The 23,471-nt window shown below is 49.9% G+C and overlaps 3 protein-coding genes and 1 pseudogene across 3 annotated transcripts in view; 1 reads left to right on the top strand and 3 right to left on the bottom strand.

Moving 5' to 3' along the window:
• Nucleotides 1-270: 270 nt before the first annotated feature.
• Nucleotides 271-5,886, top strand: snrnp70 (small nuclear ribonucleoprotein 70 (U1)). Its single transcript, XM_087808910.1, has 10 exons — nucleotides 271-451; nucleotides 675-827; nucleotides 892-954; nucleotides 1,114-1,168; nucleotides 1,245-1,309; nucleotides 1,374-1,436; nucleotides 1,514-1,595; nucleotides 4,347-4,448; nucleotides 4,509-4,608; nucleotides 4,957-5,886. The coding sequence occupies exons 2-10, from the start codon at nucleotides 681-683 to the stop codon at nucleotides 5,681-5,683; spliced, it is 1,404 nt and encodes a 467-aa protein (XP_087665036.1). The 5' UTR covers nucleotides 271-451; nucleotides 675-680; the 3' UTR covers nucleotides 5,684-5,886.
• Nucleotides 5,887-7,570: 1,684 nt separating this feature from the next.
• Nucleotides 7,571-19,091, bottom strand: hao1 (hydroxyacid oxidase (glycolate oxidase) 1). The gene is made up of 8 exons (XM_087810192.1): nucleotides 18,957-19,091; nucleotides 14,119-14,270; nucleotides 11,313-11,583; nucleotides 11,088-11,260; nucleotides 9,512-9,603; nucleotides 9,303-9,461; nucleotides 9,071-9,140; nucleotides 7,571-7,690 (listed from the first exon to the last, which is right to left on the bottom strand). Exons 1-8 carry the CDS (start codon nucleotides 19,088-19,090, stop codon nucleotides 7,623-7,625), a joined length of 1,119 nt encoding a protein of 372 aa, XP_087666318.1. The 5' UTR covers nucleotide 19,091; the 3' UTR covers nucleotides 7,571-7,622.
• Nucleotides 16,767-18,304, bottom strand: LOC148064327 (elongation factor 1-alpha-like; annotated as a pseudogene).
• Nucleotides 19,092-19,267: 176 nt separating the features above from the next.
• smg1 (SMG1 nonsense mediated mRNA decay associated PI3K related kinase) overlaps nucleotides 19,268-23,471 on the bottom strand; it is a 35,722-nt gene continuing 31,518 nt past the window's right edge. The window contains exons 62-63 of the mRNA XM_087810177.1: nucleotides 19,945-20,051; nucleotides 19,268-19,852 (exon numbers count right to left, since the gene is read on the bottom strand). Coding sequence (XP_087666303.1) covers nucleotides 19,775-19,852; nucleotides 19,945-20,051 — 185 coding nt within the window. The 3' untranslated portion in view covers nucleotides 19,268-19,774. The remainder of the gene's footprint in view (nucleotides 19,853-19,944; nucleotides 20,052-23,471) is intronic.

A 23,471-nucleotide genomic window follows, 5' to 3' on the forward strand; every position in this document is an offset into this window, starting at 1 on the left:
TTAAAAAAAAAGGTTTTGTTCTTTGAATCTTGAGAAAAATATATATTTTAAATTTAACACTAATGTAAACATGTGAAATGAGGTTAAGAATAATATTCCCTTGAGGTTTACATCAAAGTGCTTCTTTATTAAAGCAGTTTTCAGTAACTTTAAAAAATGAGTCGAGCACTAAAACACGGCAGCCGTAAACCTTTTTGTTTGGCTGTAGACTTCCGGTGTTACGCCCCTTTACGTCCACTGACTCTGCTTTACGGCGTCGCGCCATTTTGAGTCTAGGCAGCAGGAGCCGCACGCTAGACGCTAGTTCTGCTAGTGCGACAAAGCTAAAGGCTAACGCAGGCTTCTCGTCCGTTCCTGAAGGAAAAGTACTTCGAAAAGAGCAGTTAATACACTTTACGTGTCCTCCGGTGGCACATGGTCTAAATCCCGTCGAGTCGTTGAGGAGCTAAAGGTAAGTTCGAACCTGGACGCTTTATTAGCATTGTTAGCTCGGAAGTGCTAACGCCTGATGTAGGTTTTTTTTTTTAAAATGTTGGTTTTCTTACTGAGGTTTGTTACTATCAGGAAGTTACGTAACGCATGCACGTGCGGGTGGTCGCACAACTGTAGGTGAAATGATTTAAACATGAACGAAGGCCTTCACCGCGTCTCTCGTGTTAATCTTTGTCTCGCAGGCGAACATGACGCAGTTTCTGCCTCCGAACTTGTTGGCGCTTTTCGCCCCAAGAGACCCGATCCCGTTCCTGCCTCAGCTGGTCAAGCTGCCCCATGAGAAGGAACACGCCCAGCCCGTGTGCGGCATCGCCCCGTACATCCGACATTTTGAGGTAAAGCATTCTTTGAAACTCATGTCTTCATTAGGACTTTAACAGACGCTTCTGTTCTTTAAAGGACCCCAGAGACGCCCCCCCACCTACCAGGGCCGAGACCCGCGAAGAGAGGCTGGAAAGAAAGGTAAAAATACAGAACCGAGAGATGTTCAGCATCTAGTGATATACAAGTGGATATAAATATGTTGCGGCTGAGAAATGTAAACATGTTTTTTATTAATTTCATGTTCTGGTTTCTTCTGGTTGGATATTATGTCTTAAAGTGAAACGATTGTGTTTGCAGAGGCGAGAGAAGATTGAAAGAAGACAAGGGGTTGTGGAAACAGAATTAAAGCTTTGTAAGTTTTCAAAATTTGAATGATGAAATAGTGTTGAATTATTACCTCGATAATCACTGCCGGTTCATCTCTTCAGGGGACCCCCATAATGATCCTAACGCACAGGGTGACGCCTTCAAGACGTTGTTTGTTGCGCGAGTGGTAAGTGAGCAGAAGGTTTATGTTCAGAAAGTTTCAACAACTAATCTGCCTACGTTTGCTTCAGAATTACGACACCACAGAGTCCAAACTTCGTCGTGAGTTTGAGGTGTACGGCCCCATAAAACGGGTGAGTTCCATCAATTCTTGTGTTGTTGTGTCTTACAAACCATTTGATATAGTAACATTTTTACCTTCTTCATCCAGATCTACATCGTCTACAACAAAATTACGGCGAAGCCCAGGGGTTACGCTTTCATCGAGTATGAGCACGAAAGAGACATGCACTGTGAGTATCAACGCCACTTGTGTTGCATCAATGTAGTCCGGGGTCACTGGGCTAACTGTCCCCAGACACTCGCTCATGCAGTTGGTTGCTCTCCATTGAATACTGGGGATACTGACACTGCCCTAGTGCGACTTCCCTCGGGGTGACTGCATGATGTAAACTTGAGCCTGGTGGTTGTGAGTGTGAGTCTTAGCTGACTAATGTTTAAGTGAGGGGGTGTCGTGGGGATCAAAAGGTTCAAATCCTTGAACTTCACTATTGAACTTAAACATTTTGCCTGTCAAAGGGCGCATTGTGTCTTAACTGTTAGGTGTTGTAGCTCTGTGTGGAAGAGCAGCGGCCATGTTGGACCTGAATGGTAAGCACACGGTTAGACGAGCAGTAAACTCTTCACCAGAAATGTCTGTGTGGATCAAACTTTGTGTTTTCACTGGTCTTCAGTTCTGGTCCTGGCGAGACGGATACAACTAAGAGCGAGGGTTTATGTCTGTGTTGACACAGTAATGGTGTCATGAGTGCTGACGCCACTTGAGGATTGTACCTGAGACGGGAATCGTAGTGGGGGGGGCAATCTGGTTAACTAGTCTAACTGACGAGATTCATCAGAAAAGCTAAATTAAAATGGATAGAATTGTTAACCGTAAAGTCATGGTCAGAAAGGACAAAAAAAGAGACAAAAACACATTTAAAGCTAAGCCTTAAAGTGCTCATTGGCAGATGTACATGTTCACATTTTAGTACGGACTGTATAGCAAGGAAGTGAAAGTAATTTATATGAAGTATATTTTAATAGATGGACTATTCTATGCCTAAATCTTCTAAGATGCACCTGGTGCAGCAACATGACACTGTTCCTTTCTGCCGGTTGCATCGACTCTCCAAGACCAAAGTTGCCGAATCAGTCGTAGCTTAACAAAGGGGTGAACTGCGGGGGGAGGCGGGGCTTAACAGATTATTAACTGTGTGTTGTTTTCATTGCCACTGCAGCCGCCAATCTGTGATGGCTATTGGCCAGAGCTGGCTGGCAGATGATGATGGTTTTGATACATCTACACCCTACTACCACAGCTCAGTGTATGGTTGGTATAATGGGTTTGTATGATGGGTAAGATTTCTTTACACCCTCCATCTCCTACATAGGACAGAGGTTCTGCGTTCACTGGCCAAGGCATTTTTCTTAGGAACTGCCCGAAGAGGAGATTTCAGACCTTCAGCAATGTGAGGCTTTGACCGCTGAACGAGCCCTCATGACATTCTGCCCTTTGTGTTGAAGCCTCCTCAAGTTAGTCTGGCCGCCAGAATGGAAATGGAGAGCAGTACCTAACCAGGTTTAGCAGTCGGAGAAGGTTATCAGCTGGTTTCAGTATCTACTCGCCAAGTTGAACCCAAGTTTAGTTAATGTAGGGAGTTTGTAATAACCGTGTCTGGCCTATTGGTTAAAAGATATTCTTTAGCTCATTTATTGTATTTGTAACCGAGAAAAGTTACTGTAAACACCATTATTTTGGTACAATTAACGACTGAAACATCACCAAACATAAACCTTCTTACGTAGTCGTCGAGTTGGCTTGAACAGAAATGGCAGATATTAAGATTTAACCAATTGGCGACTCATACATTTCCACCTCACGACTATTCTAGTAGCAGCAGGACGTGACAAGATTCACTCCAGAGGTCAAGCTCTAGTGTAGGTCTTTAAGAAGCAGGAACATGATTCATGATGGGAGTTGTGGTAAGACGACTCTAAAGAGTAGCAGGTGCCGCCACAGTTGGTCAGGTCAGGTAGGCTGGCAGGGGTATGGTAAGACCCTGTCTTTGGATTGGACGTTGTCCCTGGAGGGGTTCTGGTAAGGCCCCTGGTATCAAGGCTGTGTGTGCTCTGGTGCTGAGGGGTTGTGGTAAGGCCCTACGGCTAAGCCAAGGAGACCATGAAAGGGCCCGGGTGATTGCGTCTGGTAGGACCTCCGACCTTCTGTTGTAAGCAGGAAGTTTGGGTAAGGTTTTCAGTAAGTGGTTGAACCTGCAGGGTTTTGGTAAGTCCCTCGATCAGTCGACGAGAACTGATTAAAGTGTCACAAAGGATCAGAATACTTTGTGTTTGACTGTGCGTGCGTGTGTGTGCGTTTATGGTTGTAGTAAAAACGCTGAACAATGACTCGGTTTGGTTTTATAAGAGTTAAACTTAACTCTACATTTAAGATGGTCTGGTCGTGTAAGTTATTTAAACTCTGGTAAAGAGCTGCACGATCTGAAAACAAACCTTAAAAACACGTAAAACAAAGAGTATTTTAAAATGTAAGTTCGTCAAAATGTAACTTAACGTGTGTGTTCTCGCTTCTGGTGGTCTGCTGAGCGCCAGGTAGTCTCATGACCACACCTGTGCCATGAGACTCACCTGAGTGTTCACGGAACACGTTATGATCGTCTTTCATGTGAAGAATATTGTGATGTAACAGCAGGTTTAGTGTTTGTGTCTAGCGTTGGTTAAATGTGTTAAAGTGCCTCAGGAGCACGCGGTTGATAGGCCATTACCAAAAGTTATGAATAAAGCTAGTTTGGTAAAAGTGTAAGTATACGTCAATCGTCTGCTGGAAGGAAGTCGACCCCGTTAACCTTCGGCTTTTACCCAGAGAGCAGCCATCTCGGCCTCACCTGCTCCTGGTCAGTATGATGATCCACCGTCTAGTTTTCCTTGGCCACCCTGTTGCTCTCACACGCCCGCATCAACCCCTGTTCTCTCTCCGCCCACAGCCGCCTACAAGCACGCCGACGGGAAGAAGATCGACGGCCGGCGAGTGCTGGTGGACGTGGAGCGAGGACGCACGGTGAAGGGGTGGCATCCTCGACGGCTCGGTGAGTAGACGCACTCCTGCGGCAGCATGTCGCGGAATCTAAGACTCGTCTGTCCTTCAGGTGGAGGTCTGGGCGGTACCAGGAGAGGCGGCGCTGACGTCAACATCAAGCACTCTGGCCGAGACGACGCGTCCCGCTTTGAAGAACGTCCGATAGTAGGGTGAGTGTGTTAGTGGTGCCAGTGTTTACCAGTCGATGTATGTTTGACATATGGTGAGATAACGATAAAGGACTAAAGTTTTGACGGAACAAACAAGAGTTTTGAGGCTGAAAAGAAGGTAAAAAAAGGTTCCAGTTTCCATCTAAATGCCTGCTAATCCCATGACGGCAAAACCCTTCCAGTAGTTATCTCAGCAATTCACCCGAGTATGACGTAAAATATTTTATAGCGCTAGTGAGTCGACGTCTGAAATCTTTGACACCAAGGTCGTCTGTTTCATGTCTCATCGGTCAGTTGCTGCGCTTCTCCCACTTCTTCCCAAGGCTAAACCTCTTTTCTTCTTCCTAGTGAGCGTGATCGGGGAGAGCGGAGGGAGCGCAGTCGTGAGCGGGAAAGGGACAAGGGAGAAGTTCGGGAGCGTCGGCACTCCAGGTCCAGAGAACATCGCCGGCGCACCCGCTCCCGGGAAAGGGAGAGGGTGCCGGGAGTGGAAGAGACGGGCGGGAGCAGCCGTCGCCGGGAGCGCGATCGAGCCGCCGTACCCGCCGGGGGAGACGGTAGGAGTCGAGAGAGGAGTCGGGATAGAGAGAGGAAGAGGAGAAGCAGGAGTCGGGACCGCAAGAGGGACCGGGAGAGGGCTAAGGGGGCGGACGGGGAGGAGGTCAGCCAGGGAGACGCGGTGCCAGAGGGAGGCGAGAGGATGATGGAAGAGGGCGAGGGAGAGATGGGGGAGGGCACAGAAGACCGTAGAGAGAAGGATAGAGACCGGGACCGCGATCGCAGGCGTGGCCACAGGGACCGGGAGAGGCGCAGGGGGGACCGGGACCGAGACAGGGAGCACAAGAGGGACAGAGGAGACCGAGACCGAGGAGAGCGTAAGGAGGAGCGTCACGCGTCCATACGAGAGAACGCGGCCCCGCAAGACGGGACGGGCCACGAGGAGGGCGAGGAGGTGCCCAACATGGAGGAGTACAGCCAGGACGACATGATGGAGCCTCAGATGGTTCCTGCCACCGACGGCTATGGTTCCGGGGAGAACGGCTACAAGATGGAGGCGCCCGCAGACGAGTACTAGACTGGACTCTGAACCCATAATCCACAATGTGACGCGGCTCTTCCTGCTTCTGTCCACGTTTTCACCATTATTGACGGCCTGTGCGGAGGTAGGTGCACGACGGCAGGATTCTTCTTTTAAGACTCAAATTTGGTCCCATTGGAGTTGAATAGGAACTGTAGTGTTTGATCTTCTGTTAATTCTCAATTAAACTTTTTATTGAAGATTCTGCTCCAGTGTCGTTTGTTCTATTAAAGTAAAGCAGATTCATTCATTTTCAACCGCTTTAATGTCGCTATGATCCAGGAACAGCTGCTCAGACACCACCATCTCCAAGTCGGGTCTGGCTTTTGACTAAAGGCTCCATAATGGTTTAAATTCATTTGGAAAAACCCCTGTGGAAAGGGAGAGGTTCACCATATTGGTAACTCAGGGGCCAATTACATCAAATACTTTGATAAAAAGCCTACAAGGAAGGACGTCATCTGAGCAAGAGGATGGTTTCATCTTGTTCACCTGTGATGAAATGTCACCCAGAGATCTCTGGGTGATGCAGATACAGCAGTGAAGGAGGACCAAGAGGAGGAGAGGGGCTCGGAGACAGCAGAGGTTCCACACAACGAGGAGATTTTCTCTTTGATCAATTTAATGTCAGTAAAAAGCTCAACAATGCATTCATGTCCATTGCAGGGAATTAATCGTGTCAAACAACACTTAGTGGTTTTTGTTGATGTAACAGATCTGGCAGTTTCCACCAACTCATTGTATGAAGATCCCTGAGGTGAAGTCTATGCACCTCAAGTTTAGTGGACTTCCAGAGACGCTCAGTCTTTCAACAAAGTCTCTTCCAATGACACTGTTTTTTTCTGAATTTTCAAGTTGGATTTAACAGATTTGAACACAATGATCAGTGAAACAGTGAATCAAACACATTGTCATCAAAGAAAAGCGGGTCAAACATAGCAACTCTGCAGTATCGGCTGAGATGAGAACTGCGACCTTCAAGGGCTGAGGTTCAGGGATGAAGGTTCAACAAGAGAGTGATCAGATGGACATCATCTACAGATACATTAGAGATGTTCAGGCCAAGAGTCAAAAGTAAGTATAAAATGTGGCCTTTTTGATGAGTGGGTTCAGAAACATGTTGCTCAAAATTAAAGCTTCTGTTAAAGTTCAATCACCGATGATGACATCATCCTCTGAACACTGTCATCAGTGAGCAGATGAAGCACGAATGCTCCTCCCATGATGCAACACTAATAGACTCAGGGACTCATTCATTCCTCTGGCTATTAAATTGTTCAATTCTGAGTTCGGGGGCAGAAGTGAAAGTATCATGATGTTCTATGTTAGTCTTTGTATCTTTGTCTTTGTTGTTTCTCTTTGATCTTGTTTGTCTTTGGACTTGGATTGTATCATCTTGTTCTTTCTCTTTATTTCTTTTTGTTCTTGTTCTTTATCTTTAGACTTGGATTGTATCATCTTGTTCTTTCTCTTTATTTCTTTTTGTTCTTGTTCTTTATCTTTAGACTTGGATTGTATCATCTTGTTCTTTCTCTTTATTTCTTTTTGTTCTTGTTCTTTATCTTTAGACTTGGATTGTATCATCTTGTTCTTTCTCTTTAATCTTGTTCTTTATCTTTAGACTTGGATTGTATCATCTTGTTCTTTCTCTTTATTTCTCTTTGTTCTTGTTCTTATTCGCGGTCACGTGACTGACAGCTGTCACTCACGTTCAAGCCGAGTTAAGAAGAATAAATGAAGGTCTGGGCAGACGTCAGATCTGTTTGATCTCTAATGGAAATCACCCGATTATTTGCATTATTCATGCTATTGTTGCTATGACAACATAGTTAAATATAATACATACATGACAGTAACTATAATTCAAAACAAAGTAACAAACAGTTTGTTATTCATCGTCGTTTATTGATCCATGATCAGCTGAAGATGTTCGTCCTCACATCCTGGACGTGACCTCAGCTCTTCTGACCAGCGACCTCTTGACCTCTGACAGCGAGCGACAGCCTGCACACAGATGCGGTCAGAGCAGGGAGGAGTCAGTGGACAGGTGAGTCAGGGGACAGGTGAGTCAGTGGACAGGTGAGTCAGGGGACAGGTGCGTCAGGGGACAGGTGCGTCAGGGGACAAGTGAGTCAGGGGACAGGTGAGTCAGGGGACAGGTGAGTCAGGGGACAGGTGAGTCAGTGGACAGGTGAGTCAGGGGACAGGTGAGTCAGTGGACAGGTGCGTCAGGGGACAGGTGAGTCAGTGGACAGGTGAGTCAGGGGACAGGTGAGTCAGGGGACAGGTGAGTCAGGGGACAGGTGAGTCAGTGGACAGGTGCGTCAGGGGACAGGTGAGTCAGTGGACAGGTGAGTCAGGGGACAGGTGCGTCAGGGGACAGGTGAGTCAGTGGACAGGTGCGTCAGGGGACAGGTGAGTCAGTGGACAGGTGCGTCAGGGGACAAGTGAGTCAGTGGACAGGTGAGTCAGTGGACAGGTGCGTCAGGGGACAAGTGAGTCAGGGGACAGGTGAGTCAGGGGACAGGTGAGTCAGTGGACAGGTGCGTCAGGGGACAGGTGAGTCAGTGGACAGGTGAGTCAGTGGACAGGTGAGTCAGGGGACAGGTGCGTCAGGGGACAGGTGAGTCAGGGGACAGGTGAGTCAGGGGACAGGTGAGTCAGGGGACAGGTGCGTCAGGGGACAGGTGAGTCAGTGGACAGGTGAGTCAGGGGACAGGTGAGTCAGTGGACAGGTGAGTCAGGGGACAGGTGCGTCAGGGGACAGGTGAGTCAGGGGACAGGTGAGTCAGGGGACAGGTGAGTCAGGGGACAGGTGAGTCAGGGGACAGGTGCGTCAGGGGACAGGTGAGTCAGTGGACAGGTGAGTCAGTGGACAGGTGAGTCAGGGGACAGGTGAGTCAGGGGACAGGTGAGTCAGGGGACAGGTGCGTCAGTGGACAGGTGAGTCAGGGGACAGGTGAGTCAGGGGACAGGTGAGTCAGTGGACAGGTGAGTCAGGGGACAGGTGAGTCAGTGGACAGGTGAGTCAGGGGACAGGTGCGTCAGGGGACAGGTGAGTCAGTGGACAGGTGAGTCAGGGGACAGGTGAGTCAGGGGACAGGTGAGTCAGGGGACAGGTGAGTCAGTGGACAGGTGAGTCAGGGGACAGGTGAGTCAGTGGACAGGTGAGTCAGGGGACAGGTGAGTCAGTGGACAGGTGAGTCAGGGGACAGGTGAGTCAGTGGACAGGTGAGTCAGGGGACAGGTGAGTCAGTGGACAGGTGAGTCAGTGGACAGGTGAGTCAGGGGACAGGTGAGTCAGGGGACAGGTGAGTCAGTGGACAGGTGAGTCAGGGGACAGGTGAGTCAGGGGACAGGTGAGTCAGTGGACAGGTGAATTACCTGAGAGCGCCATGGCCAGACGGAGCTCCTCCCTCAGCAGCGTCAGCACGTCCAGGACCCCCTGCTGACCCTGAGGACACGCAGGTCTTCAACATGACCCCGCGTCACATGACCCCGCGTCACATGACCCCGCGTCACATGACCTCGCGTCACATGACCCCGCGTCACATGACCTCGCGTCACATGACCTCGCGTCACATGACCCCGCGTCACATGACCCCGCCTCACTCACCTCACAGCTCAGGCCCCACAGCACGGGTCGTCCTATGAACACAGCTTTGGCTCCGAGTGCGAGAGCCTTGAGGACGTCGGTTCCGCGTCGAACGCCTCCGTCCAGGAAGACATCGCAGCGACCTTGAGCTGCACACACCACCTCCTCCAACACATCCAGCTGCACACACACACCGTCACTCACAGCTACACAACATCACTCACACGCACCGTGGCAGGAACTCCGTCCAGCTGTCGAGCTCCGTGATTGGACACAAGAATTCCATCAACACCATGATTGACAGCTTGAACCACATCTTCAGCTGAAATGAACACAATCAGTTTGTGTGTTAATATGTGTGTTTATTTGTTTGTGTGTGTACGTGTTTGTGTACATGTGTGTTTGTGTACATGCGTGTGTGAACGTGATGTGTGTGTGTACATTTGTATGTACAAGTGTGTGTACACGTGTGTCTACGTGTGTGTATGTGTTTGTACACATATGTGTGTACATGTGTGTGTACAAGTGTGTTTACACGTGTGTGTATGTGTTTGTACACATATGTGTGTACATGTGTGTGTACAAGTGTGTTTACACGTGTGTGTATGTGTCTGTACACATATGTGTGTACAAGTGTGTTTACACGTGTGTGTGTATGTGTTTGTACACATATGTGTGTACATGCGTGTGTGAACGTGATGTGTGTGTGTACATTTGTATGTACAAGTGTGTGTACACGTGTGTCTACGTGTGTGTATGTGTTTGTACACATATGTGTGTACATGTGTGTATACAACTGTGTTTACACGTGTGTGTATGTGTCTGTACACATATGTGTGTACACGTGTGTCTACGTGTGTGTTTGTACACATACGTGTGTACAAGTGTGTTTACACGTGTGTGTATGTGTTTGTACACATATGTGTGTACATGTGTGTACAAACATATGTGTACAAACACACACACACATATGTGTACACGTGTGTCTACACGTGTGTGTATGTGTCTGTACACATATGTGTGTACATGTGTGTGTACACGTGTGTTTACACGTGTGTGTATGTGTTTGTACACATATGTGTGTACATGTGTGTGTACAAGTGTGTTTACACGTGTGTGTATGTGTCTGTACACATATGTGTGTACATGTGTGTATACACGTGTGTTTACACGTGTGTGTATGTGTTTGTACACATATGTGTGTACATGTGTGTGTACAAGTGTGTTTACACGTGTGTGTATGTGTCTGTACACATATGTGTGTACATGTGTGTGTACAAGTGTGTTTACACGTGTGTGTATGTGTCTGTACACATATGTGTGTACATGTGTGTGTACAAGTGTGTTTACACGTGTGTGTATGTGTCTGTACACATACGTGTGTACATATGTGTGTACAAGTGTGTTTACACGTGTGTGTATGTGTCTGTACACATATGTGTGTACATGTGTGTGTACAAGTGTGTTTACACGTGTGTGTATGTGTTTGTACACATATGTGTGTACATGTGTGTGTACAAGTGTGTTTACACGTGTGTGTATGTGTTTGTACACATATGTGTGTACATGTGTGTGTACAAGTGTGTTTACACGTGTGTGTATGTGTCTGTACACATACGTGTGTACAAGTGTGTTTACACGTGTGTGTAAACACACTTGTACACACACATGTACACACACATGTACACACACATGTACACACACATGTACACATATGTGTGTACATGTGTGTGTACAAGTGTGTTTACACGTGTGTGTATGTGTCTGTACACATATGTGTGTACATGTGTGTGTACAAGTGTGTACCGTGGAGGACGCCCTTCAGCACGACGGGCAGGTGTGTGTTCTTCTTCAACCAGGCGATGTCGTTCCAGCTCAGACTCGGGTCGATGGACTTGCACACGTACACGGACAGGCCGCTGTCGTCGCCGTAGTTCCCCTCAGAGAACGCCAGGGCGGCGCCAGAGAAGTTGGCCATGCTGGACACGAGGTGACAGTGATTGACAGGCGCGGCCGAAGGCGGCGTCGTACCTGAGGTGCGGCGGGAGTTTGAAGTTGTTGCGCATGTCGTTCCACCTGCGGCCCAGGTACGGCGTGTCCACGGTGACGAAGACGCCGCCGTAGCCCGCCTGCTCCGCCCGGCGCACCAGGGTCAGAGACAGATCGCGGTCCTTGTAGATGTAGAGCTGCAGCCACAAGACGCCGCCGCCGCCCGGCGCACTCGTCATCGCCGACATCACTTCCTCCACGGAGGACGTGGCCCACGAGCTCAGCATCATGCCGGTGCCTGCCGCTTTGCATGCTGGGTAGAAGGGAGACAATAAAGGTTTGACCTCACTGACCTTTGACCTCAGACTATTGTGGACAGTTTCATCGTCGTTGAACAAATGAACGAATGAACGAAGAAACATGAAGCAACAGAAGAGGAAGAAAAGACAACAACAAACACAACAACAAACAACAACAAACACAACAACAAACAACAACAAACACAACAACAAACAACAACAAACACAACCCTCGTGGATCTAAACCCTCGTGGATCTAAACCCTCGTGGATCTAAACCCTCGTGGATCTAAACCCTCGTGGATCTAAACCCTCGTGGATCTAAACCCTCGTGGATCTAAACCCTCGTGGATCTAAACCCTCGTGGATCTAGACCCTCGTGGATCTAAACCCTCGTGGATCTAAACCCTCGTGGATCTAAACCCTCGTGGACCTGGACCCTCGTGGATCTAAACCCTCGTGGATCTAAACCCTCGTGGATCTAAACCTTCGTGGATCTAAACCCTCGTGGATCTAAACCCTCGTGGATCTAAACCCTCGTGGATCTAAACCTTCGTGGATCTAAACCCTCGTGGACCTGGACCCTCGTGGATCTAAACCCTCGTGGATCTAAACCCTCGTGGATCTAAACCCTCGTGGATCTAAACCCTCGTGGATCTAAACCCTCGTGGATCTAAACCTTCGTGGATCTAAACCCTTCGTGGATCTAAACCTTCGTGGATCTAAACCCTCGTGGAACTAAACCCTCGTGGATCTAAACCCTCGTGGATCTAAACCCTCGTGGATCTAAACCCTCGTGGATCTAAACCTTCGTGGATCTAAACCCTCGTGGACCTGGACCCTCGTGGATCTAAACCCTTGTGGACCTGGACCCTCGTGGATCTAAACCCTTGTGGACCTGGACCCTCATGGATCTAAACCCTCTTAGATCTAAACCCTCGTGGATCTAAACCCTCGTGGACCTGGACCCTCGTGGATCTAAACCCTTGTGGATCTAAACCCTCGTGGATCTAAACCCTCGTGGATCTAAACCCTCGTGGATCTAAACCCTCGTGGACCTGGACCCTCGTGGATCTAAACCCTCGTGGATCTAAACCCTCGTAGATCTAGACCCTCGTGGATCTAGACCCTCGTAGATCTAGACCCTCGTGGATCTAAACCCTCGTGGATCTAAACCCTCGTGGATCTAGACCCTCGTGGATCTAAACCCTCGTGGATCTAAACCCTCGTGGATCTAAACCCTCGTGGATCTAAACCCTCGTGGATCTAAACCCTCGTGGACCTGGACCCTCGTGGACCTGGACCCTCGTGGATCTAAACCCTCGTGGACCTGGACCCTCGTGGATCTAAACCCTCGTGGATCCGGACCCTCGTGGATCTAAACCCTCGTGGATCTAAACCCTCGTGGATCTAAACCCTCGTGGATCTAAACCCTCGTGGATCTAAACCCTCGTGGATCCGGACCCTCGTGGACCTGGACCCTCGTGGATCTAAACCCTCGTGGATCTAAACCCTCGTGGACCTGGACCCTCGTGGATCCGGACCCTCGTGGATCTAAACCCTCGTGGATCTAAACCCTCGTGGATCTAAACCCTCGTGGATCCGGACCCTCGTGGATCTAAACCCTCGTGGACCTGGACCCTCGTGGATCTAAACCCTCGTGGATCTAAACCCTCTTGGATCTAAACCCTCGTGGATCTAAACCCTCGTGGATCTAAACCCTCGTGGATCTAAACCCTTGTGGATCTAAACCCTCGAGGATCTAAACTCTTGTGGATCTAAACCCTCGTGGATCTAAACCCTCGTGGATCTAGACCCTCGTGGATCTAAACCCTCGTGGATCTAAACCCTTGTGGATCTAAACCCTCGAGGATCTAAACCCTCGTGGATCTAAACCCTCGTGGATCTAAACCCTCGTGGATCTAAACCCTCGTGGATCTAAACCCTCGTGGACCTGGACCCTCGTGGATCTAAACCCTCGTGGATCTAAACCCTCGTGGATCCGGACCCTCGTGGATCTAAACCCTCGTGGACCTGGACCCTCGTGGATCTAAACCCCCGTGGATCGAACCCTTGTGGATCTGGACCCTCGTGGACCTGGACCCTCGTGGATCTAAACCCCTGTGGATCTAAACCCTCGTGGACCTGGACCCTCGTGGATCTAAACCCTTGTGGATCTAAACCCTCGTGGATCTAAACCCTCGTGGATCCGGACCCTCGTGGATCTAAACCCTCGTGGATCTAAACCCTCGTGGATCCGGACCCTCGTGGACCTGGACCCTCGTGGATCTTGACCCTCGTGGATCCGGACCCTCGTGGACCTGGACCCTCGTGGACCTGGACCCTCGTGGATCCGGACCCTCGTGGACCTGGACCCTCGTGGACCTTGACCCTCGTGGATTCGGACCCTCGTGGATTCGGACCCTCGTGGATCTAAACCCTCGTGGATCTAAAACCTCGTGGATCTGGACCCTCGTGGATCTGGACCCTCGTGGATTCGGACCCTTGTGGATCTAAAACCTCGTGGATCTGGACCCTCCTGGACTGTACCTCGGGCGGTAGCGGTCTCTCCGTCAGGGTGGGCCATCCTCTGCATGGCTGTGGCGGACACACAGATGGGCATCGTGAGCTTCTGACCCAGGACGGAGACGCTGGTGTCCACGGAGGAGACGTCCCTCAAGACTCGTGGCAGCAGAGACCACCTAGGGTCAGATTTGAGACCACGAGTCAGAGTCTCATGTGAGTCTATATACACATTATATCAGTGGCGGCCCATAGAGGGCGCTGTGACCTGAGTTTGAAATACTCAAGTCCCAGACAGAGTCCAGCACCGTCTTCAGACGGTCGTCGTGTACGAAGTCTCCAAACATCAAGTCCACTGGTGTCTGCACTGATGGATCACAGCAGGTACGACCACAGAAGCGGGGGTCGGTGATGATCCCAGTCCTGGACTAAAGCTAAAGGTGGTGAGGGGACCATGAAGTCCCTCCAGCACATCTCGTCTGCAACCTGGCCAGTAGAACCGGCCCCGGAGGCGATGGAGGGTCTTGGCGTAGAGCCTGGGGCACTGAACGCAGGAGGTCTCTTCCTCCCCAAGGGGCCTGCCACCATCTTGGTCCTTGAAGTTGCCCCATTGGGAGTGATACGCCTTGACCTCAGGTCCTAAGGGACGTTGAGGCCACAGCTCGACCTCCATCAGCACCAACACTGCTGAGCATCAGGATCTGACCCGAGCTTCAGGTCTCGAGCTGCAGAACATCTGAGACGTGGACTGGAGATGGTGGTGAAGAGGGTTAAGTAAAAACAATAAAAATAGGGGGCGCTGCTGAGCATAGCATGGACTAGACGTGTTTTTTGAAGCTCCACAGAACGAATATATAACAGTAATTTTTTCAGCACTTTTTGGACAATATTTGAACTTTACCTTCGCTGAGCCATAAACCTAAAAAAGGAAACTGTGAAAAGGTCAATCTAGCAAAGGTCGGCAAACAACGCCTTCGACGCCGACTTTAGCCTCGAGCTCCATTGAAGTTGCTGAAGGAGTCTCGACGCCGACGTCACCCAATCTAAAGATGGAACTACAGTGAAATTAAAAAGTTTGGTCACATTTTCTTGATTTACTTTATAAATCATTGGTTGTTTGGATAAAAAGTTAAATTTATCTTATAGAGACAAACATGATATTTGAAAGTGAAATAAAGTTGATATGATTTACAGAAAGTGAGCAAGAATTATTTAAACTAAATTATTTGCATAAATTTAGATCACAAAAGAAAAATGAGTCAATATTTTGTGAATCTTCTTCAGAAATAACTCTAAACGCTTCCTATAGCTTCCTATTAGGGTCTGGATTCTGGTGGAAGGTATTCTGGACCTTCTTTCCAGATCCTCTGCAGGTCAGTCAGGTCTGATGGTTTCATGGACGCTTTAAATCACACCTTAAATGTTCAATAATATTCAGGTCTGGGGACTGAGATCATTCCAGAACGTTCTACTTGTTCCTCTGCATGAACTTTAGTAGATCTTGAGCAGAGTTTAGATCCTTGTCTTGTTCAAAGATCCGGAGCAACTTCAACTTTGTTACTGATTCCTGGACAATGTTCTCCAGAATCTGCTGATATTGAGAGGAATCCATGCTCAACTTGTGTTGTGTTGCTGAGGAGGCGAGCAGTGAAGCCTCATATGCACATTCGTCCAGAAAAAAAATCAGTTGACAATAAAAAACATTCAAGCGAGAAAAGTTGTTGTTCCTCTGAAGACTCTCCGTGACAATCTTCATCTTAACTATACGGACATCAAGTTACCATCAAGTTACCATCAAGTTACCATCAAGTCACCATCAAGTCACCATCAAGTCACCATCAAGTCACCATCAAGTTACCATCAAGTTACCATCAAGTTACCATCAAGTTACCATCAAGTCACCATCAAGTTACCATCAAGTTACCATCAAGTCACCATCAAGTTACCATCAAGTTACCATCAAGTCACCATCAAGTCACCATCAAGTCACCATCAAGTTACCATCAAGTCACCATCAAGTCACCATCAAGTTACCATCAAGTTACCATCAAGTCACCATCAAGTTACCATCAAGTTACCATCAAGTTACCATCAAGTTACCATCAAGTTACCATCAAGTTACCATCAAGTCACCATCAAGTTACCATCAAGTTACCATCAAGTTACCATCAAGTTACCATCAAGTTACCATCAAGTCACCATCAAGTCACCATCAAGTTACCATCAAGTTACCATCAAGTTACCATCAAGTTACCATCAAGTTACCATCAAGTTACCATCAAGTTACCATCAAGTCACCATCAAGTCACCATCAAGTTACCATCAAGTTACCATCAAGTTACCATCAAGTTACCATCAAGTCACCATCAAGTCACCATCAAGTTACCATCAAGTTACCATCAAGTTACCATCAAGTTACCATCAAGTCACCATCAAGTTACCATCAAGTCACCATCAAGTTACCATCAAGTTACCATCAAGTTACCATCAAGTCACCATCAAGTTACCATCAAGTTACCATCAAGTCACCATCAAGTTACCATCAAGTCACCATCAAGTTACCATCAAGTTACCATCAAGTTACCATCAAGTTACCATCAAGTTACCATCAAGTTACCATCAAGTTACCATCAAGTTACCATCAAGTTACCATCAAGTTACCCCCGCAGAACGAGCTAAGTTGACAACTTAGTTTCGTTTAGACGCCAGAAGGCTGGAAAGTCGTCTCCTGGAAGAGCCTCAGGGAGGGACTCGTGGTGCATCTCCACAGACTTGACCTCAGCGGTCAGGTTAGGAGGGGCAAAGGTGACGACCATGCCAGGCTTGATGATACCGGTCTCAACACGGCCCACTGGTACAGTTTCGATACCTCCAATTTTGTAGACATCCTGCAGGGGCAGGCGGAGGGCCTTCTCAGCAGAGCCGGAAGGTGGCAGGATGGCATCTAGAGCTTCAAGCAGTGTGACTCCATTGGCATTTCCCTCTTTACGCTCAACCTTCCATCCCTTGAACCTGCCCATGTTGCTGCTGGCCTCCAGCATCTTGTCTCCATGCCATCCAGAGATGGGCACAAAGGCGACAGTGGCGGGATTGTATCCGATCTTCTTGATGTAAGCGGTCACCTCCTTGGAGATTTCCTTGAAATGGGTCTGGCTGTAAGGAGGTGTTGTCCATCTTGTTGACACCTACGATGAGCTGCTTCACGCCGAGAGTGAAGGCCAGCAGGGCGTGCTCACGGGTCTGTCCGTTCTTGGAGATACCAGCCTCAAACTCACCAACACCCGCAGCAACCATCAGCACAGTCAGCCTGAGAAGTACCAGGGATCATGTTCTTGATGAAATCTCTGTGGCCAGGAGCATCAACGATGGTCACGCAGAACTTCAGGGTCTCCAACTTCCACAGAGCAACATCATGGTGATGTGATGCCACGCTCACGCTCACGCTCACGCTCACGCTCACGCTCACGCTCGGCCTTCAGTTTGTCCAACACCCAGGCGCACTTGAAGGAGGACCCTCTAGACACACCATCTTCTGCAAAGTTCTTCACTAATCTAGATCTGGACATCGGTTCAGAGAGAGGAGCTCAAAGAATACAGGTCGATGACCTCTGACCTCTGAACCCTGACCTCTGATGAAAGCTACGGTGAAGGACGTGGAAGAAGGTTCACAGGAATGTGTCAACAATAACAACATCAGTGATTCAACATTAAAACTGATTCAACTTTTTCTACACAATTTATACAAGTTGATGTTATTTTGGTCTTTATGCTGTTGATGGAGATTCAAATATATTCAAATATATTCAAATATATTCAAATATCAATGTGTCGTTCTTGTCGTAAGACGTTTATTTATCATAAATAATTATAGTATTTATCCTAAATAATTCAATTAAGTCTCACTTCAATTATGTTAAGTTCTGTGTGTTAAAGTGTGTATATAAGTGTGTTAAAGTGTGTGTATAAGTGTGTTAAAGTGTGTAAGTGTGTATACAAGTGTGTATACAAGTGTGTTAAAGCGTGTGTATAAGCGTGTGTATAAGCGTGTATATAAGCGTGTATATAAGCGTGCAAGTGTGTATATAAGCGTGTGTAAAAACGTGTATATAAGCGTGTAAGTGTGTATATAAGCGTGTGTAAGCGTGTGTAAGTAAGTAAGTAATATTTATTTATATAGCGCTTTTCGAGACCAGCGTTACATAAGCGTGTACATAAGCGTGTACATAAGTGTGTATACAAGTGTGTTAAAGTGTGTATACAAGTTTGTATACAAGTGTGTATACAAGCGTGTGTATAAGCGTGTGTATAAGCGTGTGTAAAAGCGTGTGTAAAAGCGTGTAAGTGTGTATAAGTGTGTATACAAGCGTGTATATAAGCGTGTACGTAAGCGTGTACGTAAGCGTGTACGTAAGCGTGTACGTAAGCGTGTACGTAAGCGTGTACGTAAGCGTGTACGCAAGCGTGTGTGTAAGCGTGTGTGTAAGCGTGTACATAAGTGTGTAAGTGTGTATATAAGCATGTGTGTATATAAGCGTGTATTTAAGCATGTATATAAGTGTGTATATAAGCGTGTATATAAGCGTGTGTATAAGTGTATATATAAGTGTGTATACAAGTGTGTATATAAGCGTGTATATAAGCGTGTGTATACAAGCGTGTATACAAGCGTGTATATAAGTGTGTATATAAGTGTGTATATAGGCGTGTATATAGGCGTGTATATAAGTGTGCAAGTGTATATATAAGTGTGTATAAAAGTGTGTATAAGTGTGTAAAAGTGTGTATAAGTGTGTATATAAGTGTGTATATAAGTGTGTATATAAGTGTGTATATAAGTGTGTATATAAGTGTGTATAAGTGTGTACCTCCTGAACGCAGAGATGTTGTCCTTCAGAGTTTCTTCTTCTTCGGCTCCTGATCTGAAATAATCATAAACTGACTTTGGAAGAAGTTTCTGGGCGTCGAGCTGGTAGTCGGACACACACACTCGCTTAGACATCCTGCAGCTCCGACACACACTCACACACTGACGCACACTCACACACTCAGACTCACACCAGCCTGTGGTCACTGAACCTGTCAATCATTAGTCCGTCAAACTCCTCCTCCGGTCATCACGTTGCCACGGCGACCTGCGTCGACTCTGGACCGCTGAACAAACACTCGTCCACACCGACCTTGGTGAGCTTTTTATTTTCAATTCGTGGAGTCTGGTTCTGCTCCAGGTTTCTTCAGGCTCAAGGTTAAAAAAGAAAAGTTTATTAGAGTAAAGAAAGTCACTAAAAGATAAAAGTGTCTCCGGCACTAAAAGTGTAAAACGAGTCGTCGATAAAACGACGTCACATGATCCGTCAAAGTCACTCTCGACCAATCGTCGCTTCTCCAGGAAATAAGGTCCCGGGAAAACGCTGGCCAATGAAAAGCCTCCGACCCCCAGGTAAGCCCCGCCCCCCGGAGCGCCTCCTCCGGGGGGTCTGGGGTGACGGTGGGGGGTGTGAGCGTCCGACCCCCCCCGCCCGGTGCAGCGGCACCAGGAGGGCGAGCGTGATCAGCTGCAGCCATGTTTGAGGGGTGCGCTCGCCATGTTCCCCCCCAGGGTGGTCCGGCCTCGCAGCCCCGGACCCTCTGGACTCGGGTGGATCTCCAAGCCGTCGCTGGACCAAAGACGTGGCGCGTGTCGACCTCACACCCAGGCGGTCCAGCCCTCGTACAGCTGGGCCAGGTTGTCCATGTTGGTGGCGTCCTTGATGACGCAGTCCACCTGCAACACAGGGGTCAGAGGGGGGTCAGAGGGGGGTCAGAGGGGGATCAGAGGGGGGTCAGAGGGGGGTCAGAGGGGAGGGGGGTCCGGACCTGCTCCGTGACGCTCATCCTCCGGCCCGGGTCCACGTCTCTGCCCTCCAGCTTGGCCTTGACCCTCTTCCACACGCTGACGGCGTACGAGTTCCTCTCCTGCACGGCTGCAACACAACGAGACGCACACACGAGTCAGAGACGAACACACGAGTCAGAGACGCACACACACGAGTCAGAGACGCGCACACACGAGTCAGAGACGCACACACACGAGTCAGAGACGAACACACGAGTCAGAGACGCACACACACGAGTCAGAGACGCGCACACACGAGTCAGAGACGCACACACACGAGTCAGAGACGCACACACACACACACACACACACGAGTCAGAGACGCGCGCACACACACACACGAGTCAGAGACGCGCACACACACACGAGTCAGAGACGCGCGCACACACACACACGAGTCAGAGACGCGCGCACACACACACGAGTCAGAGACGCGCGCACACACACACGAGTCAGAGACGCGCACACACACACGAGTCAGAGACGCGCGCACACACACACGAGTCAGAGACGCGAGCACACACACACGAGTCAGAGACGCGAGCACACACACACGAGTCAGAGACGCGCGCACACACACACGAGTCAGAGACGCGCGCACACACACACGAGTCAGAGACGCGCACACACACACACACGAGTCAGAGACGCGCGCACACACACACGAGTCAGAGACGCGCACACACACACACACGAGTCAGAGACGCCACACACGAGTCAGAGACGCGCACACACACACACACACACACGAGTCAGAGACGCGCACACACACACACGAGTCAGACGCACACACACACACACACGAGTCAGACGCACACACACGAGTCAGACGCACACACACGAGTCAGACGCACACACACGAGTCAGAGACGCGCACACACGAGTCAGAGACGCGCACACACGAGTTAGAGACGCGCACACACGAGTCAGAGACGCACACACACGAGTCAGAGACGCACACACACGAGTCAGAGACGCACACACACGAGTCAGAGACGCACACACACACACACGAGTCAGAGACGCGCGCACACACACACACGAGTCAGAGACGCGCGCACACACACACGAGTCAGAGACGCACACACACGAGTCAGAGACGCACGCGCACACACACACACACACACACACACACACGTCAGAGACGCGCGCACACACACACGAGTCAGAGACGCACGCACACACACACAAGTCAGAGACGCGCGCACACACACACGAGTCAGAGACGAGGGCACACACACACGAGTCAGAGACGCGCGCACACACACACGAGTCAGAGACGCGCGCACACACACACGAGTCAGAGACACACACACACACGAGTCAGAGACGCGCGCACACACACACGAGTCAGAGACGCGCGCACACACACACGAGTCAGAGACGCGCACACACACACACACGAGTCAGAGACGCGCACACACACACGAGTCAGAGACGCGCACACACACACACACGAGTCAGAGACGCGCACACACACGAGTCAGAGACGCGCACACACACGAGTCAGAGACGCGCACACACACGAGTCAGAGACGCGCACACACACACACGAGTCAGAGACACACACACACACACGAGTCAGAGACGCGCACACACACACACACACACACGAGTCAGAGACGCGCACACACACACACACACACGAGTCAGAGACGCGCACACACACACACGAGTCAGACGCACACACACACACACACGAGTCAGACGCACACACACGAGTCAGACGCACACACACGAGTCAGACGCACACACACGAGTCAGAGACGCGCACACACGAGTCAGAGACGCGCACACACGAGTTAGAGACGCGCACACACGAGTCAGAGACGCACACACACGAGTCAGAGACGCACACACACGAGTCAGAGACGCACACACACGAGTCAGAGACGCACACACACACACACGAGTCAGAGACGCGCGCACACACACACACGAGTCAGAGACGCGCGCACACACACACGAGTCAGAGACGCACACACACGAGTCAGAGACGCACGCGCACACACACACACACACACACACACACACACACACACGTCAGAGACGCGCGCACACACACACGAGTCAGAGACGCACGCACACACACACAAGTCAGAGACGCGCGCACACACACACGAGTCAGAGACGAGGGCACACACACACGAGTCAGAGACGCGCGCACACACACACGAGTCAGAGACGCGCGCACACACACACGAGTCAGAGACACACACACACACGAGTCAGAGACGCGCGCACACACACACGAGTCAGAGACACACACACACGAGTCAGAGACGCGCGCACACACACGAGTCAGAAACGCACACACGCACACACACGAGTCAGAGACGCACACACACACACACACACACATACACGAGTCAGAGACGCGCACACACACACACACACGTCAGAGACGCGCGCACACACACACGAGTCAGAGACGCGCACACACACACACACGAGTCAGAGACGCGCGCACACACACGAGTCAGAGACGCGCACACACACACGAGTCAGAGACGCGCGCACACACATACACGAGTCAGAGACGCGCACACACACACGAGTCAGAGACGCGCGCACACACACACGAGTCAGAGACGCGCGCACACACACACGAGTCAGAGACGCGAGCACACACACACGAGTCAGAGACGCGAGCACACACACACGAGTCAGAGACGCGAGCACACACACACACGAGTCAGAGACGCGCGCACACACACACACACACGAGTCAGAGACGCGCGCACACACACACACACACGAGTCAGAGACGCGCAAACACACACACACACACGAGTCAGAGACGCGCACACACACACACGAGTCAGAGACGCGCGCACACACACACACACGAGTCAGAGACGCGCACACACACACACACACACACACGAGTCAGAGACGCGAGCACACACACACGAGTCAGAGACGCGCGCACACACGAGTCAGAGACGCGCGCACACACACGAGTCAGAGACGCGCACACACACGAGTCAGAGACGCGCACACACACGAGTCAGAGACGCGCACACACACGAGTCAGAGACGCGCACACACGAGTCAGAGACGCGCACACACACACACACGAGTCAGAGACGCGCACACACACACACGAGTCAGAGACGCGCACACACACACACACGAGTCAGAGACGCGCACACACACACACACACACACACGAGTCAGAGACGCGCACACACACACACGAGTCAGAGACGCGCACACACACACACGAGTCAGAGACGCGCACACACACACACGAGTCAGAGACGCGCACACACACACACGAGTCAGAGACGCGCACACACACACACGAGTCAGAGACGCGCACACACACACACACGAGTCAGAGACGCGCACACACACACACGAGTCAGACGCACACACACGAGTCAGACGCACACACACGAGTCAGAGACGCGCACACACGAGTCAGAGACGCGCACACACGAGTCAGAGACGCGCACACACGAGTCAGAGACGCGCACACACGAGTCAGAGACGCGCACACACG

This window comes from Callionymus lyra, chromosome 15, assembly GCF_982586985.1.
Source record: "Callionymus lyra chromosome 15, fCalLyr1.hap1.1, whole genome shotgun sequence".
NCBI classification, from domain to species: Eukaryota; Metazoa; Chordata; class Actinopteri; order Syngnathiformes; family Callionymidae; genus Callionymus; species Callionymus lyra.